Consider the following 18762-nt stretch of genomic DNA (forward strand, 5'->3'; position numbering starts at 1 on the left):
CTGGTACCATACACATAGTTGCACCATCATCAACTACAACTGTAACAGTGCTTTCCGTTCTCTATGAGAGAGAAGTGCCCTCATAGGGTGACTAACTGCCCTGGTACAGGGCATGGACTTTCGGTACTAAAGCCAGAAAAGTCTCAGGCAATGTGGAATCAAGAGGCTACAATTCCAAATCTCTCACACTCGTTATGTCGGCTCCAACATGATATAAAAGTTTTAGAGATGGGTTTGGGAAAGACCTGGACTTGAGACCAGGTGTAAGCACTTACCAGATTATCCTTGGGCAAGGCGAGCAAAGCCTCCATTGAGTCGTCTGTACGTAGAGAAGCCATCTGCCCAACTGTATTGAGAGATAAAAAGATAGGGAAAGAAAACCTGGTATCAAGTACAAAAATGTATTAGCCAGTTATCATCCTATTTATAGGATATGAAGCAAAAAATAATCGAGCTGATGTGGAACGACTGGAACAAGGAAGTAAGGCAAGCGGCTGCCAGGGCACTGGGGCAAATGCACCTTGGGAAAGAGGTACACGACATGATCAGGTAAGGCCCAGCCACCACGCGCTCCCGAGTGCCTGGGTGATCTGGGATCTGGCCAGCATCTGCTGAGCTCCCTGTATGACCAGCACTGCGCTAGGTTCTACTGCAAAAAGTACTCAATGAGAACAACGCCATACACCTAACTGCTGCAGAAACGGCTTATCTAATGCAGGCTAGGGGAGCGAGGCCAACTTCCATGGAAACACAGGCAGTCCAGGCTGGGAGGCAGCTGCCGAAATGAGCACTGTATTTTAAGTTGATTGTTGGAGGTACAACCTGACACTTAACTTTTATGTGTTTTATTTGTTTGTTCAATACACCTCAATATCCACAACATGAACATAAGGGTTCAAGAAAATAAGACACTAAACTGGGAAGTGGTGGTGCACACCTTTAATCCCAGCACTCGGGAGGCAGATCTTTGAGTTTGAGGCCAGCCTGGTCTACAGAGCGAGTTCCAGGACCGCCAGGGCTGACTAGGAGAGGGTATGGCTACATGACCAGGCTCACAAAGCTAGAATTCTACCCTGAGGGCGTGGTGGAAGGGAACAAGGTACAGACAGGTTTGAGGGAGGTATAAGCCACACTGTGTTTTACAGGGTTAAGCTGAGTGAGGGAACTATCCAGGAGCGGATCAACGCCCTGTCCCTGATCGGTACGCTCAAGCTCATGACAGCCAAGCTCCTCCCAAGCTTCCTGGGCTGCTTCTCTAATGAGTTCATAGCAATTCGACAGGCAGCCTGCTTGGCAGCAGGTGCCCTGCAGATCCGCGACCAGATGGTAAGTCAAGGAAGCATGCTGGCATCTTACCCGATGGCCCTTAGGAGCGCTCCGCGATCTCTGCAGTGTATGGTACACTCATTCATCTGTGGGAACATGGGTTGAGCAGTCAGCCAGGAAGGTGACGGAGACGTAGGCCACAGCACCATTCAGTAAGGAGCACCCAGCTCCTCACAAGCCCAGACTTCAAGATGGGGCCTGCTACCCTCTCGTTTCTGTTCTCAGCTCAGTTAACTAGCTTCCGAAGACCTGGCCGCTGACAGGCTCTAAGGTTAATGATAAAGAATGGAGTTTATACTCCCTCATTGTTAGGGAGAAACTGGACACAGGCATTCAAAAAAATCTAAGTGAAGCATGGGGTAATCCTTGCACTTGGGAGATAAGCAAAAGGAGGGTCAAGAATTTGAGGCAAGGCTGAAGAAATGGCTCAGTAGTTAAGAGCACTGACTATTCCTCCAGAGAACTAGGTTTGATTCCTAGCACACACAGAAACTCTGTTTCCGGGGGGGGGAAATCAGTTATTTATTATTCAGGCTGATACTTGAGGCTGTAGCTCATTTGTCACTAGAATTGACAGGTGATTGTTTTTCCAATTAAAGTGTCCCTAGAAATAAGTGGGGGGTCCCTGTTTCTGGTCCATTCTTATTCTTGTTCTTCCTACTCAACGTTTCCCTTTGCCAACTGCAGGTGCTTGAATGGCTCTTGACACTGATGCACAGAGATCCTTACTGGAAAATCAAGGCTTTTGCCATTCGAGGTATTTCAGAAATAATAGCTGCCAGCCCTAGACTTGAAATACCTTCTCCTGGCTAATACAGCTGATACCCAGAAACTCTAGTAAGCAGCTAGAGTAAAGTGGAAGGAATTATCTTAGCTTCTCAGAAGTCTATGGGCTGAGCATGAAAAGATTGATTTTCTTTTAAACTTCTAGGTTAAGTCTCCTAAGTCTAGGTCTATTTAAAGTTGTTAAGCAAAGAACAGAATGAAGTGTCTTGTAGGTATCCACTGTGGGCTACACCTCGCTTCCCCTGGAGAGTCCAACAACAGCACTTGGCCAGAGTCAAACCAGGCTCAAGACAGCTGCAGAGCTTAAACCTTGCTCTTCAATTTTCCAGGTTTCCTTCCTAGGACCTCTGTACTGCGTCTCCTTTCTAGGACCTGTGCGCTGCATCTCCTTTTGAAATGATCTTTGGCAGACCCCTAGCAGAACCAGACCTAGTCAAACCAGACAAATAATTGTGCCTTCCTCCCACATCTTAACTACACTGCTCTTCCAGGCTGTTATCTCTCGTATCTAATTCCTGAATCAGCAAACTCGTCTGTTTACATCCCAGTAGGCAAGGACAGGATGAAACTCAACCCTCTTGGGAGTCCTTTAGAAGAAATATCCCAATGCAGAGCCAGGCATATCGGTGCACACCTGTAATCCCAGCCCTCAGGAGGCAAAGGCAGGAGGATCACTGCAAATGTTGAGGCCAGGCAGGGCTACATAGCAAGACCCTGCGCCAAAGCTAGGCGTCAAACCTTACCCATCATTAGCAAGGCTTTGCTAGCTCTCCTTTCTAAATCTTACTACTTAAAAACGCCTTTTTCATTTTACTCCTAATGATGATTAACTGCCATCCCCAAGATACTGTCTGCAATACTCAAATTCCCTCTGTATGCTAGGATGCAGTCAACTCAGTTCAGTGACAGTGAATACATTTGCCCTGTCGTCACCTTTACAGCTTTGGGACAGATTGGACAGGCGAGTCCCCAGCTGACAGACCTTCTGCTCTGGGCTATCCACTATGAAGAATCACCAGGGGTACGACTGGAAGCTTGCCGTAGCATCCTGGCCCTCAAGCTCCAAGGGAACCGGATCAGGGACACCTTTCTAGACGTGCTGCTCCTGGAAAACCACGAGGCTGTTCTTAAGTAAGCACCAGCCCTCTTGTTTCTGCTGTGACCTCCTGGACAGCCAACTCTTCAATCCTTGATCACTAAATATGCTCTGCCTTTCCAGGCTCCCTCCCATTTGCCTACTTAGCTAAGTGGGTAAGAGAAAACCGGGCCGTAATTAGAGCATCACCTCTCTCATAGCTCGTGTGTATTGTTGTTCTTCCAGAAAGTTTTAAGCTATTCATATATCCAACATTTATCCTGTACTTATCCGACAATACACTACAGTCAGTAATACCAGTTTCAGTGCACTCGCTATGTGAAGATGGAGAGGCTCTTATCCATGCTCTAACTACTGTGCCTCCCCCAGCCCACTTTGTCTCAATCCTCCAATGCAAATGAAAGTCTACATTATAAGGGCTGCGGTGACAAATAGTGAAATGACATTTGATACCTTTCATAAAGGTGTTTAGTAAATAGTAATTGTCACTGCTGTCACATATATCATCTCTGGAACTGCACAACAGCTCTGTAAATTCTCACATCATTTCCACAGTTAAACTCTTGGTAAATGGTGTTTAGGATTCCTGCCTAATTCCAAATCCTACATTTTTACTACTATGCTTTTTTTTTTTTAGGATGGGGTCGAACAATCTTTCCTATCTTTCAGGGAAATTCACCAGGCAATGACGGAACTGAACTTAGAAAACGAAGGAAATCAAGAAATGATTCAGGAGATCAAGAACAAGGTAAATAAGCACAAGCTGTTCCCAAGAGGAAATCCAGGGCTTTTCATGCAGTTCTTTGGGACAGTTTCCCTATGTCGTTCAAAACTATCTCCAGGTTAGGATCTTCTTGCCTCGGCCTCCCAAGTGCCATGACTAACAAGCAAGTAATAACCACACTTGGCATAATCAAATTACTTTAATGCTTCTTCCTCCCTAATACAGTTGGTTGCTTGCTTTTTTCATTTTTTCCCCCTTAGATTCAAACACTAAACCAAAAGGACTTGCTGTTGGAAAAAGTAATAAAGATGGAAGCGACCATAGTAAAGATGAAGGAAAAGGCGAGGCGGGTCTACTCACAGCCCACAGAGGGCCAAAAACCACTGGAGCTCGAAACTTTTCTTCAAGAAATTTTTGATAGTAGGTTTCTTCGGAGTGAACCCATCCCTTGACTCTTCTCCCAAGACTATCTCGGGACCTAGACACTGGGGGCTTCACAGGGAGCCGTCTATGACTTAAGTCAGGGAGGCTGCTGTTTTCTTTCTTGGTTTCCATCCATCTGCAACTGTGTGGAATTTAAAAGGTAGCTCTGTCTGAGCTGACTTTAAAAGGATATCCTAGAAAAGCACATCTTTATAAAAATAACTACTATGCATACTTGATTAAGCACCCCCAAAAGTCCTTACACATTTAAATTTTACATTGGTCCCATCTGGAAAGCGGAGCTGGAAAGAGAGCAATCATTTTATGTTTTAACTTTATGGGGGGGGAGGCGGGAGAAATCCCTTTCTAAACGTTCTCAACCTTAAGAACTGAGCCTATCCGTTATGACGGTAGGATCTTACGAAGCCTAGGCACAGTAGGTACCAAAGGGTGCAGAAATCAAAACGTACTGGAATATACTTACAAAGTCGGGTCATTCGGCTAGTTGCCTACCAGGCACCACCCCAAACCCAGGTCTTCTAGTTCCAAGTGCTCTTCATGGTGCACCAGGCTCTCTTCTAGCAATCATGAGAATACGCACTTGCCAGATTTGGGGAAGTTCTGTCCAACTGCCAGGGGGAAAAGAAATGAGAGTGGAAAGTAACTTGAACACCGATCTTCCCTGTGGCCACCTTGCAAAACGTTGAGCGACTAAGGCCCATAAAAGCACAACCAAGTGACACGACGCTGCCCCTTTGGGAGCAATGCTAGTCAGTCACAGGCTTAAAGCAAGCACTGAGCAAGGCCAGTATACACTTCAAGGCTAACTCTGCTGGTGAAGGCTTTTCTGCTGGAACTGTTCTGTTTGGAGTCCAAGCAGCATAGCTGGAATGAGTAAATTACCCCCAAAGCTGATGGCCCCAACCAGAAGATGCTCCTCTTCTCAGTGTAACGCTGGCAATGAACCCAAGCACCGCACATGCCCTTGCTCTATCCTAGCTCTCTTCTTTAAAAAGTAAATACACTCCTTTGGCATCCTACATGTCGCCTTTCATCTCAGCCATGTTTTCTTTATCTTCTTCCTTGTACCACACTTCTTCAATGTCGCCCACTCCCCCTCCACCCCCCCCACAAAAAAAAAATCTAGGCTTAGAAAAGAGAAATGGTCTTTGGCACTTTTTAATAAATCTAATGTTCATACAAACTTAACACACAGCACACTGAACCCCCCACCCCACCAACTGATTAACAGAGAACTCTAGGGAAGCAACTTCCATATAAAAATCTCTAGCGCCTCATACAGATTGGCACAGCCAACGCCACACAATACACTGAGGCCTGCAGGGCACGAAGCTGGCACTCGGACATGATAGGGCTCAAGGTCAGGTCTGCAGAAAGGGCTTCTTCCCCTCTGCTTCAATTTGTATTTACTTTTGTACCTAGGTAAAGCGGTTCTTCGTAGGACGTCTGAGGTCTATGACACTGAAGCAATCCTAAAGGTAAACATAACCGTACTGACACTTAGAAAGGTAAGAACATGACTTTCTTTTTTGAAAAAAAGAAAAAAGAAAAAAAAACCAGTGCCAGTGGTAGTGGAGAGTCACGGCTGCATCCTTCGCAGCCATCCTCAAGAGACTAACTCAGAACTAGAGGTGTCTTGGTGAGCAGCAACCCCTTATCATACAACATGGTGGCCAAGGAAAGCTGGTCTTCCACACTGTCACAGGGCAGATCCCCGACTCTCACAAACTCTGGGTAGGAGCGAAGCAAGAGTTCCATGGCATCGGCTTGTTGGGGGTAGACTTCCAAGCACTTGGGTTCCTCCAGATGATAAACACGAGAGTTTTCCACCGTGTAGTAAAGGAACAAACGGCCTCCCTCACCCACCAGCCGGGCTACACCGTCCTGAAGCATATGGACTTCGGTTTCTGTTGTCAACTGGGCTCCCACATTTACGGGTTCTCCGGCCTCCCAGCGAATGGGGAGCCCATGAACACTTAGTGCCCGCTCCCTATCAGTCAACGCAGGGGGCAGAGAATCATGGATGAAGTCTTTGGCTCTCTGGTCAGCCACAGCATCGACAGGAGCGAAGTGTCCCAGGCGGGCAACCAAGACCCGCACCTTTTCCATGAAAGCTGCTCGTCTGGGGTCCTTAGAGTCTGAATGCTGGGCCCCCATGTAATCCATGAAGTCTCGAGGCAGGCCCCTGCGAAACTCCACATTTTCCTCTACTGCTGCCTGCACTGCTAGAGGCACTACAGCCTCCAAAAAGTCGCCCCAAGTGTTGCGCTGGTAGGTGGACAAGGTGAGGTGCAGAGAGTGGACTCCATCCTGACATTCGGCTTGATGAATGAAGCCTCGGGGAAAATAGAGCAGGTCTCCTGGCTCCAGCACCGTTTGCAGTACCGGCTCACCAAGGTCCTCCTGGCTGAAGTTGGGGCTAGATGTCAAGGCCAACTCCTCACTTGGGTCCCGTGGTCGGTAGACACGCCAGAGTTTCCGACCTTCCAACTGCAACACGAAAGCCTCAATGTCGTCATAGTGGGGAGCGAAACCCTGCGAGTTGGGAGGCGTGAGGTAGACGTTGGAGCCTGCCATGCTTCCAAACTGTTCCTGGAGCACGGCCAAAAACCGCCACACGGTGAGCGAGAAAGCTTGCGGGCAGAGAAGGCGCAAGGAGCAGCCGGCCTGGTACAGGGACCACGCGGCGGCGGGAAGAGCGCGGCCCGGTGGGTTCAAGGTCTCCCGCCGCCCGTCGACGTAGCGCGCGGCATCCAGGTGCTGCCCGAAGTGCACGTCCTCGTAGCGCAGCATGGAGTCCAGGTCGGCGGTAGAGAACAGGCCTTCATAGTAGCCGTGGTCCTGCCGCCGCACCAGCACCGCCTCCCGCTCCCACAGCCGCCGGTAGAAGTGGTCCGGAGGCAGGGGCGCCAGGAGCCACTCGAAGAGGCGGGCGGCGCGCCTCCGGCTGCTGGGGATGCCGTTCAGCTCCGCCAACACCTGCCGCAGCGGCGAATCCCCCGGCCGCTCCCGGTCATCCACGTGCGGGCCCGGCAGCGGAGCGGGGCTCCCCACGTCCCGGGACAGTGCAGCTCGCCCCAGCAGGCGGCGCGGCAAGGACGCCAAAGCGGGTCTCCGGCGCACAGACACCGGCACCGGCACCGGCACCGGCACCGGCACCGGCACCGGCTCAGCCAACCGCGAGCCCTCCCGCCGCTCTGCGGGCTCCTCCCGCGCGCCCGCGCTCGACTCCACCTTCGAGTCCGAGTCCTCGCTCGGCAGCGCGCGAGCCCTGAGCGCGGCCACGCGGGACGCCGCACTTCTCCGGTGCCTTCGGATCTTCCGGGGCCGCAAGGGCAGGGCTAAGACCGACCCGCCGCGCGGCTGCGGCTGGCGCCGGCGCCTCCCCCGCCCGCGCCTCAGCAGCGCCGCGCTGTTCCGAAGCTCATCCATGGCGGGGCGGTACGGAACACCGGAGAGCAGGCCGCCCCGCGCTCCGGCAGCCGCGGTGCTTCCTGGGAACGGGGCGTATCCTCCAGCCGGCCCTAGGTAGGCCACGCCTGCCGTCCTCCTGGGTCCTACGGCTGGCGGCGTTAGTCAACCTTTTTTAAAATCACGCTGGTGCACACTGGAAAGGCAAAAATTCCCTACCAGATAAAGATTCCATGTAAGAAAACAAGGCACGAGGCATTTCAGAAGAAAACAACTTCACCTTTTTTGTCTGTTTTTTGAGACAAGGTCTATCTACAATACCCCTAGCTAGAACTTGCTGCTCCAACTCACAGAGATCCTCCTTCCTCTACCTCCAGAGTGCAGGGATTAAAAGTGTGCATTACCACACCCAGCTTCCTCTTTTTTTAGTCTGCTTTCTCACGTTTGTGGCAGGCAGTTTCCTGGTGGAGTGGGTGAAGGCGAAGTTTGATGTTCTATATGAACCAGTTCTCTCCGCCGCAGAAAACTTCATTGTTAAGCTTTTCTCTATTTCATTTCCCTCTTTCTCGCCTCAATTACAAACCCTTGCCGGGTATGGTGGTTCATGCCGGTAATCCAGCACTTGGAAGGCTGAGGTAACAGTGAGACCCTAGTAATCAGAATTCTTTCTCTGAAACGGGTTTTTCTGCTTTGTTTGCTTTGCTGCATAGTCCAAGCCTCAAACTCCTGGTCTTGTCTCAATCTGAGACTGCAAGCCTATCTACTAGGTTGTTGTTTCTGTTTCTCCTCCTCCTCCTCCCTCCTCCTCCTCCCCCCTCCTCCTCCTCCTCTTCAAACTTCTGGCTTTTTAAAAGAGGGGGGGGGCTGGAGAGATGGCTCAATGGCTAAGACCCTTCCAAAGGTCCTGAGTTCAATTCCCAGCAACGACATGGTGGCTCACATCCATCTATAATGTGATCTGATGCAGACAGAACACTGTATATATAATAAATAAATCTTAGATAAAATAAAATAAAGCTCACAAAAAGGCAGGGTCACAGGCAGGCGTGGTAGCAGGCGGGATCTCTGAGAGAGAAACCCTGTCTCGAAAAACCAAAAAAAACCCAACAAACCAAACAAACAAACTAAAAAGAGCGGAAGAGGAGGGAGGAGAGAGGTTGAGAGAGTTCCCACAGAGGCGTCAGATCCCTTGAAGCTGGAGTTAAGAGTTGTTTGTGGCATCCTATCTCTGGTCCCTGGATAGAGCTGCAAACATTCTCTAACCACTTGAGCCCTCTGGACTCTGCTTCTGATGCATTCTTTGGGGCGGGGGTTCGCGGGGGGTGGGGGGTGAGGTGACAGGGCACATGTACCACCATGCCTGGCAGAACAGAGTTTGTGATTGGGCAGGACCGCAGTGAGTCACTCAGAGAGTTAGGTAGCTTAAATAAATCAATTGGGTCCATGGTGGTTAACACTGATTGGCCCAGGATCTAGAATCACTAAGGAGGCAAGCCTGGGGGCACTTGTGAGAGGGGGGCATTTATATTAGGTTATGGGAGGAAGGCAGGAAGCCCTGTGCTAAACAGAGGCAGTAGGTTGAGAAAGAGGGGAAAAGCAAGCGCTCCACAGCGCAGTCTTTCTTCTCTGTTCCTGACTGTGAAGTGTGGTAGGCTGCCTCCTGTCCTTGCAGCTTCCAGCCATGATGGAATGTGAGTCCACGCGAATCCTTCCTCCCTTAAGCTGACAATACCTTTTCAGATACTTTTGTCACAGCAAGGAGAAGATCACTATACCAAAACTAATAGAGGGCCATATCGGACAAAGCCATCACGAGAGAGGGTGAAGGGACTGCTTAGCACAGAGGAGTGGGGTCTTAAAGCAGCCAGTGTCCTCCCAAGTTCTGTGGCCTAGGAGAAGGCTGCAGGGGCCTGGAAGAAGGGGCCTCAGAGGAAATAGTCTCCCTTTTAATAACCACTGTTGTTGCTTTTAAAATATACTTTATTTTTGTTTTTTGTTTTGTTTTGTTTTGTTTTTCGAGACAGGATTTCTCTGGGTAGACTTGACTGTCCAGGACTCACTATGTAGACCAGGCTGGCCTTGAACTCACAGCAATCCGCCTGCCTCTGCCTCCCGAGTGCTGGGATTAAAGGCGTGTGCCACCACTGCCCGGCTTAAAATATACTTTAAATGTTTTGTGGGTTTTTTTTTTTTTTGAGATTTATTTTATGTGTATGGGTGTTTTGCTTGTACGGATGTCTATGTGCTAGATTGTGTGTGTGTGTGTGTGTGTGTGTGTGTATGTGTGTGTGTGTGTGTGTGTATGTGTGTGTGTGCGCGCGCACATGGAGGCTGAGGTCGATGGCAGGTGTATTCTGCCCACGTGCATGCCAGTATGCCAGAAGAGGGCACCAAATCTGGCACCAGACCTCATGATAGATGGTTGTGAGCCACCATGTGGTTGCTGGGAATTGAACTCAGGACCTTTAGAAGAACATACAGTGCTCTTAACCTTTGAGCCATCTCTCTAGCCCCAATCACCACCTTATTTTTTGAGATAAGATCTCCCACTGAACCTGGAGCTCAGGGCTTGGGTACTGACTGGCTAGTAAGCTCAGGAATCCTCTTGTCTTTGCCTCCCTGGTACTGGGATTTCAGGCCTGACTCCTCCCCAACACACATACACACACACACACACACACACACACACACACACACACACACACACTTTGGTTTTTTGAGACAAGGCTTCTCTGTGTACCCTTGGCTGTCCTAGAACTTACTCCATAGACCAGGCTGGCCTCGAACTCAGAAATCTGCCTGCCTCCACCTGCCTCCTGAGTGCTGGGATCGAAGGCGTGCGCCACCATGCCCTGCCCCAGCCCTGGCTTCTTTCTTGGGGGGTAGGGATCCAAGCTCAGGTCCTCATGCTTGCACAGCAGGCACTTCATCAACTGAGCCCTCTTCCCAGCCCTGAGAGCTTCCTTCCTAGTTGATGTAAAGACTGTGTGCACTGAAAGAATCCTGATACTAGATCCCCTGGATAGGCTGGAGAGATGGCTCAAAGGTTAAGAGCACTGCCTGCTCTTCCAAAGGTCCTGAGTTCAATTCCCAGCAACCACATGGTGGCTCACAACTGTCTATAATGAGATCTGGTGCCCTCTCCTAGGGAGAGGGGGGCAGGCAGAACAGTGTCTACATAATAAATAAATAAATCTTTAGATCCCCTGGGTAGATGCAGACAAAGGGCAGGTCATAGTTAATATATTTGATAATTTGAATTAAACTATCTTTTTAAAAAGAGTGGTTTCCAGGTGGGAAAAATACACAGCCTGTAGTGACTTGGGACATATATTGGCCTGCAAAGCCAGGGACTCTGTTTAGCTGCTAGAAGACTCTCCATTTGTCATCCCCACAGACCGTACAAATATCTTCTCCTCCCAGTCTTTCCTGTGACCTCATCCTTTTCATTTTTGGAACACGTTGTGATTTCCTTAAATAAAGAGTCTTGCTGCTATCTCTGTCTTCTCATTTCCCCTGGAGCTGGGAGTTGCTTTCTGGGATCTGACTTATCTTTAATGTCATCACTCTTCCTGTGGCTCTCCTTAGTTCTCACTACAGATGCAGCTATTAATAACTATTTCCCGTGTGTATCATGGGTCACTTGAAATAATGTCCTTAATAGATTGGGGAGGTTGCTGCTGTGAGGGAGGCTCTTACTCTGTGGCCCAAATTGGCTTGGAACTCGCAGTGTAGCCAGGCTGGCCTCAAATTCATGGCGAGCCTTTTGCCTCAGCCTTCCCAATGCTGACAGGCAAGAGCCACCACACTCAACTCTGTAGTGTTTTTATGAATGAGACTAGGGAGAGTGAAAGCAGGCAAAATAAGGATGACATCAGGATTTGTCTAGGGCCTATGTGTGCCAGTAAATATGTGTGTGTGTATGTGTTCCTACATAGATCTATATATAATGTGGAAGAATAAGGAAACCATTATACAATGATAATCTAACAGTGATTATTATTGGTAAATCATAGTATAAACTTAGGAGGACAAGCCACCATTATGAAAAGTCGCTATTAGTTCTCATCAATTACTTCTACTTCCAGCAATCTATCCTTTCCAAACATTTACCCAGGACTAGAGAGATGGCTCAGCAGTTAAAAATGAGCACTGGAAAGGAAGGAATGAAGGAAGGAAGAGAGAAAGAAAGAAGGAAAGAAAAAAAAAGAAAGAAGAAAGAGGACTGCTCTTTCATGATATCAGAGTTTGGTATCCAGCACTTATGTAGGTGGCTCACAGCAGCCTGTAACACCGGCTCCAGGATATCTGACGCCCTCTTCTGGCCTTCATAGACACTTGCACACATGTGCACATACACACTCCTAGTCTGTCTGTCTGTCTGTCTGTCTGTCTCTTTCTCTCTCTCTCTTTCTTTCTCTCTCTCGCTCTCACACACACACACACACACACACACACACACACACACACACACAAATAATAAAATATATCTTAAACAAACAATAAAAATGTAAAAATTCATTTCTGTGATGTGTACCTGTATTTCCAATTACCTGGGAGGCTGAAGTTGGAGGATCATATGAGTCCCCAGGTTCCAGACCCACCTGTCTCAAAAAGAAAAAATTCTCAGCCAGGTATAGTAGCCCACACCTGTAATCCCAGCACTTGGGAGGCAGAGGCAGGTGGATTGCTGTGAGTTTGAGGCCAGCCTGGTTTCAAAGTGAGTCCAGGACAGCCAAGGCTACACAGAGAGACCCTGTCTTGAAAAACAATCAATCAATACATAAATAAATAAAAATTTTCATATGCACAAATAGATTGCATGAATGCTCATTGTTTATGGTTTCATAACTTCCTATTTAAGACAGTCCAGTCTTTTTTGTTCCTTTGTTTTGTTTGGTTGTTTGTTTTTGAGACAGGGTTTCTCTGTGTAGTCCTGGCTGTCCTGGAGCTCACTCTATAGACCAGGCTGGTCGCCAATTCAAAGATCTGCCTGCCTCTGCCTCCCAAGTGCCAGGACTAAAGGTGTGCGCCACCGCTGCCCAGCCATCAGCCTGGACTTATGGAAGCATTTTCTCCACTAAGGTTCCCTTCTCTCAGATGACTAGCTTATGTCAAGTTGATGTAAAACTAGACAGGACAAGCAGGCATATAGAAGTCAGAGGGCAACTTGCAGGAGTTTTCACCACGTGGGTTCTGGGCATCAAACAAAAGGCGAAAAACTCGCAAGCTCGCCCTTCCACAGCGAGCAGTTCCGTCCTCTTCTGGTTAGGCTGGCCAGAGCCAAGGGAGACAGGTTTTGTGTTACTGTGTGAAACCACAGCCTCTAAGTATGAGCTGATGGAGGAGGCTTCCACTTGATCTGCTGTCTCACGTGAGGCTGTGTTGCTGTTTCTCTGCAGGGCATGATGCCGAAGCCGCCGAATCCCTGGCTCCGTAGTCCTGCCGTGGAACTCCCCACACACAGAGGCCGCTCACCGTTTCTCAGGGATCTTCGGACTGCCCGGGAAAAGAGGATTCAAAGAGGGCCCTTCGGATCCGACACAGATCTCTAGCTGGGCAAATTCCTCAAAGAAGATTGTCTGCCAACTCCAAGGCTTCTCTCGGTGCCTGCGAGAGAAGCGGGGAAGCAGCTCCTATCTAGGCTGAATGGCCCTTCCTGCCCTTAGACACCGGCAGCAGTGGACAGGCCACAGTCTGTCTGTCTCTTCCATTGATGCTGTACAATGTCCTCGCTGTGTTTACAACGATAAAGTATTTATCAATAACTTTGCTATTGTTGTTGCTGTTTAGTTGGTTTTTTGTTTTGTTTTGTTTTGTTTTTGTCTTGTTTTGTTTTGTTTTTTGAGACGGGGGTTCTCTGTGTAGCCCTGGCTGTCCTGGAACTCACTCTATAGACCAAGCTGGCCTCAAACTCAGAGATCCACCTCCTCCTCTGCCTCCTGAGTGTAGGGATTAAGAGAAACCCTGTCTCAAAAAAACAAAACAAAACAAAGCACGTGTTACCATACCCAGTTTATTATTCCTTTTTGAAAGCAGGTTTTGCTATGTAGCCCAAGCTAGCCTGCAATTTACTATATAGTCCCAGCTGAATACAAACTTGCAATCCTCCTTCCTCAGACTCCAGAGTATGGCACTCCAGGCATGGCAGCAGGCCTGATTACTCTAGCTCTCTTTGGTTGTTGTTGGGGGAGGGGAGGCTACTAGAGATTCAATAAAAGGCCTCACACATTAGAGGCCATTTCTCTACCACTAAACTACAAGACTAGCAACCCCCCCCCATTTCTGTATTTAATTTGGAGAAGGGGGTCTTACTATGCAGCCCTGGATGATCCAGAATTTTCTATGTAGACTGGCTGGCTTCAATCTCATAAAGATCTGCCTGTCTCCTAAGTGCTAGGATTAAAGGCATGCGCTGTCATACCTGATTCTCTTTAACGTTTTTTGAAGTTCTGAGACAGTGTTTATTCAGTTGTCCAAACTGGCATTGGTGACCTCACTCTGTAATTCAGGCACATTTTGTCTTGGCCTCCCTAATAGCTAGGATTACAGCTCTGTGCCACCAGGCCTGGCTTTCTACTTGATTTCTTCTTGTGCGCTGTTTACATAGGATTAAAGAACATCAGCTCTAAACTAAGTAACAGTGTATTTCTCCATATCTCTGAAAGTCACATCCTAAATACATGTCAGACCAATAAATCTTACTAGAGTAGAAGTATGGAAGACTCAGAATTTTTCACAAGATGCACAAGTTGCTCTCTGAACCCCAAACTAGAATCTTGTATATTTATAAAAGAAACATCCCAGATGGCGTTTGTGTTGTCTGTGTGTGTGTCTGTGTGTGTGTATCTGTGTCTAATGTATGTGTATGTTTTCATGCCCAGTTTTCTATGGAAAAGAACCTTAAACTGTACCCACTGGGCAATATAAAGGTAATAATATTACAGCACCTTTACAAAAGGCAAAAATAAGAAGCCAACACAACCACTTCACACTGCACTGCTGAGCGTGAACACATTTAGAACTTCCCAAGGCCAGTTAGCAATCTCATGCGCAACAGTACATGTACCGCTTTAAAGATTTAGGCATGGAGAAACAGCTGAAATCTGTACCTGTATCGTAAGACGGTATTCTATAAGCACCCTTGATATCCAAAGCAGCCATGGAAAAGGAGAAACTTAGAATACAAAAGAGGTGTGAGTATAGCTCTTTCCTAGATGCTGCTTGCTATGTAAACCCTAAAAAGCCCTGGCACATACAGCAATGGGAATAACGGCAGTATGGCCCGGCATGGTGGCTCATGTCTTTCTAGCATTTGAGAGGCAAAGGCAGGCTCTGTGAGCTCAAGGCCAGTTAGGGCTGACTACTGACACCCTGGCTCAGAAAGAAAGGTGGGAAGGAGAGGGAAGAAGGGAGGGGTGGGGGAAGGAAGGTAAAAAATAATGGCAGTGTGAGACGACCCACTCCCCCATCACATTTTCTCTTCTGGTAGCACTATCAGCATTAGAATATGAAGAAACAATTTTTTCCCCCTGTGAACTCTTGACTCTGAGCCCTGACAAGGGGAGAGACTTGGGAAATACCAATTAACTGCACTCAAGAAACTTTTTACTTTCTTTGATCCTCTGATGTAACCCAACACTTATTATTTATTGTTATTTTTTTATAGTACTGAGATCAAACTCCAGATCTTGAGCGTGATAAGCAAAATCTGACTAACATTCCCAGTTCCCTGTTTTTATCTGTCGGTGTATACGGTCCACCTAAATGAAACGCTAACCTAAGATGTACCGCTGCGTACAGTATACCAAAGTTATTTCCAAGTCTAACCTGAGGATCCCAGGCTCTGGCTCCCGGGAGAGATCGGAGACAATGACTGATTCTGTGTGCGTACTTTCTCAGCCCCTCTATCTTTGAATCAGTCTTTTAATAGTGAAAGGACCTTATTGTGTACCCTTTGCGTTGCTGGCAAGAGCTGGAGAGCTGAACTGAACTCTGCAGTCAGTGAGGCAGCAAGCCCATTACAGAGGGTCTCTTAGGCCATCAGCGCCATGGGAGATGAAGCCGGGACAGAAGAACCCGGCTCTTGTTCTCGAGGCGTTTACAAGGGGTTTTTATAATACACACATACAAGAGTCTTTCAGGACAATATGCTCGATCCAGTGGGACTTGTGTGGCACGCAGCAGCAGATGTGCTAAAGGAGACCAGGGGAGGAGGGATCTGGGGTGGGGGGGGGTGGATCTTGAGAGCCTGGGAGCTTATCATCAGATCTGAGACTGTGCAAGTAGGCAGAGGGAGGAGAGGGGTCCTTCCTGGTGAGGGGAAATACGAGAGAAAAGGCATGGGGAGGAATGTGCTTGGCAGAAACCAAAGGCAATCTCTTTCTCCCCTCTGCCTTTCAAAGTTCACTTGTATCTTTCCGTTTTGTTTTGTTTTGTTTTGTTTTGTGTTTTGTTTTGTTTTCGAGACAGGGTTTCTCTGTGTAGACAGAGATCCGCCGGCCTCTGCCTCACTGAGTGCTGGGATTACAGGCATGCGCCACTGTGCCCTGCCCTCCATTGCTTCTTAGTGAGCTACACTTTTAGTAAACATTTACTAAATACATAGACTGGTAGTCATCTCGTGTGGTGGTTTGACTAGGAATGATGCTCGGCCACGAGGCGTGGCACCATTAGAAGGTGTGGCCTTGTTGGTGTGGGTGTTGCCTTGTTGGAGGAAGTGCGTCACCGTGGGGGCGGGCTCAAAGCGTTGCCCCAGTGTGGGGGCCTTCGAATCCGGGTGTAGCCTCTCTACTCAGCAATAAAACTCAAAGACACCATGGATACGTCAGAAGGAGGAGGATAGGCTGACGATGCAGCTCAGTCGGTGGAGTGCTCGGCTAACATCTGTAAAACCCTGGGTTTGATCCCTACCTAGCATTTCATAAGCAGGGCATGGTAACGGCAGGTGAGATGGCCTGATGGGAGGCAGAGGCAGGTAGATCTCTGTGAGTTCGAGGTCAGCCTGGTCTGTAAAGTCAGTCTAGGGTAGCCAGAGCTGTTAATACTGAGAAACCCTGTCTCGAAAAACAAACAGACAGGGCACGGTGGCACTCACCTGTAATCCCAGCACTCAGCAGGTAAAGGTAGGAAGATCAGAAGTGTAAAGTCCGACTCTGCTACACAGTGAGCCTAACCTCATCCAACAACGCATAGTGAGTTCTAGGCCAGCGTGGTCTACATAAGATCCTGTCTCAAGAACAAAAAAGTCTATATTGAGGGATGGTGGGTGTAGCTCAGTGGTAGAGCTCTTGCCTACCAACGAGGCCCTAGGTTCAACCCCTAGAAACACACACACACACACACACACAAGCACACACACCACTGTACTTCATGATAAAAATCAGTTTTTGTGTGAAATTTTCCTGGAGCCGAATGTTGGCAATTAATTGAAAAATATTGACAACACTGCCAACTAGCACTGAGCCAAAAATATCTGCGGGCCAAGTTCAGCCCTCTGGCTGAGTGTGTGACCCCTACTATAGCCTTTTCATAGCATGAGTTTCTAGACTATTGCTCACTTGGCTGAACATTAGTTTCCTCAACCTGCTCTCACATGCTGCCAAGAACCAAAGATACATTCACCATAAAATTCGGGGAAATCGTCCTAGCAATTCCATGAGCATGGCATTGGCAGGCTTTGGCCTGGTCCCTATGTGTGATTAAGGATGCGGCCTCCCTTCCTGACCCAGAAAGGCTCTGTTCATTTCCTGTATCCAAAATGAGCTTTAGTTTGTACTGGATGGGCTTGGAACAAATGCGTGCTCCTCTCTCTGTCTTTTCAAAAACCACCCAACCGCTGAAGAGCTCCAGGGGAGGCCAAGTTAGCCAGAGGTTTCAGACCTCAGAGTTTGGGACCTTTTGTCCCTTCCTCCCCGAATGCCTAGCAGAGAAGTGTGCCTCAGCTAAGTAAGTGTTAACATAGTCTACTCCTTCCTGGGCCTCAGTACTGCATGCTTAATTTAATCTGTATTGTCTCTAATATATTCCTGTTCTCTTTTACACACACACACACACACACACACACACACACACACACACACACCAGTTTAATGTTTATCTTATAGTAATTTGATTCACAATGTCACACTGCTTTTTTTTTTTTCCTGAGACAGGGTTTTGTTTTTGTTTTGTTTTCTATGTAGCTGTCCTGGACTCACTTTGTCGATCAGGCTGGCCTTGAACTCCCAGAGATCCACCTGCCTCTGCCTCCCTGAGTGCTGGGATTACAGGTGTGCGCCACCAGGCCCTGCTTCTCACGCTGCTAATGTGTCCATTAGTAGAACAGTAGAGCTTAAAACTCATGAAGTTTAAACTCCTGAGTTTAAAGAGAGGATCAGACAATCTGTGGCTTCCTTAGACCATGTGACCCGGCCGAGCTCTCTGCAGAGCTTCAGCTCACAGCCTGGGCAAATCCCTACTGGTCCTTCTTAGACTTTTATATGCAGAAGCTATTCAGAGACTATCAGAGTTCTAGACACCTCTGCACGGTCAGCATCAGATGGGGGATTATGGGATACTCGAGCTCAAATTCTTTCGGCCTACTCTGTGACTTTGCAGAAATTACCCTCCAGGTTTTACTTTCTTTGATTATATATGAAAAGAATAATAAATTAGTTACCTTATGGGCCACTGCAGTGATTCTCAGCCTGGTTCCAAATATGTGAGTGTGTGTGTGATGCGTCTGGGTATGCATATGGTCTATGTGTGTATATAATATGGTGTGTGTGTGTGTGTGTGTGTGTGTGTGTGTGTGTGTGTGTTGAGACAGGGTCTCCTGTAGCTCAGGCTGGCCTTGAACTGTTGATTTTCTTTCCAAGTATTAATACCACAGCTATCACCACCATGTCCGGCTTCTGGTTATCTACTAAAATCTTTATAAAAATGTCACTGCTAAAACTTTTTAAAAATCGAGATGGGAGAGACAGAGACAGAG

The 18762-nt window shown here is 48.0% G+C and overlaps 2 protein-coding genes across 3 annotated transcripts in view; one reads left to right on the forward strand and one right to left on the reverse strand.

The window, feature by feature from the left end:
- Positions 1 to 13536, forward strand: part of HEATR4 (HEAT repeat containing 4) — a 32920-nt gene extending 19384 nt beyond the window's left edge. The window contains exons 10-17 of one of the 2 annotated variants that reach the window (XM_084792068.1): positions 431 to 549; positions 1146 to 1326; positions 2014 to 2083; positions 3054 to 3243; positions 3878 to 3956; positions 4193 to 4352; positions 5799 to 5854; positions 13190 to 13536. In XM_084792068.1, the coding sequence (XP_084648194.1) occupies positions 431 to 549; positions 1146 to 1326; positions 2014 to 2083; positions 3054 to 3243; positions 3878 to 3956; positions 4193 to 4352; positions 5799 to 5854; positions 13190 to 13342 (1008 nt within the window). In that variant the 3' untranslated portion in view covers positions 13343 to 13536. Of the gene's footprint in view, positions 1 to 430; positions 550 to 1145; positions 1327 to 2013; positions 2084 to 3053; positions 3244 to 3845; positions 3957 to 4192; positions 4353 to 5798; positions 5855 to 13189 lie in introns of those variants that run through there. The other variant, XR_014780987.1, reaches the window with a different exon arrangement.
- On the reverse strand, positions 5519 to 8497 carry RIOX1 (ribosomal oxygenase 1). The gene has a single exon (XM_084792095.1). The coding sequence runs from the start codon at positions 7806 to 7808 to the stop codon at positions 5991 to 5993; it is 1818 nt and encodes a 605-aa protein (XP_084648221.1). The 5' UTR covers positions 7809 to 8497; the 3' UTR covers positions 5519 to 5990.
- Positions 13537 to 18762: the final 5226 nt, after the last annotated feature.

This window comes from Acomys minous, assembly GCF_964271855.1.
Source record: "Acomys minous genome assembly, chromosome: 8".
In the NCBI taxonomy this organism is placed as follows: Eukaryota; Metazoa; Chordata; class Mammalia; order Rodentia; family Muridae; genus Acomys; species Acomys minous.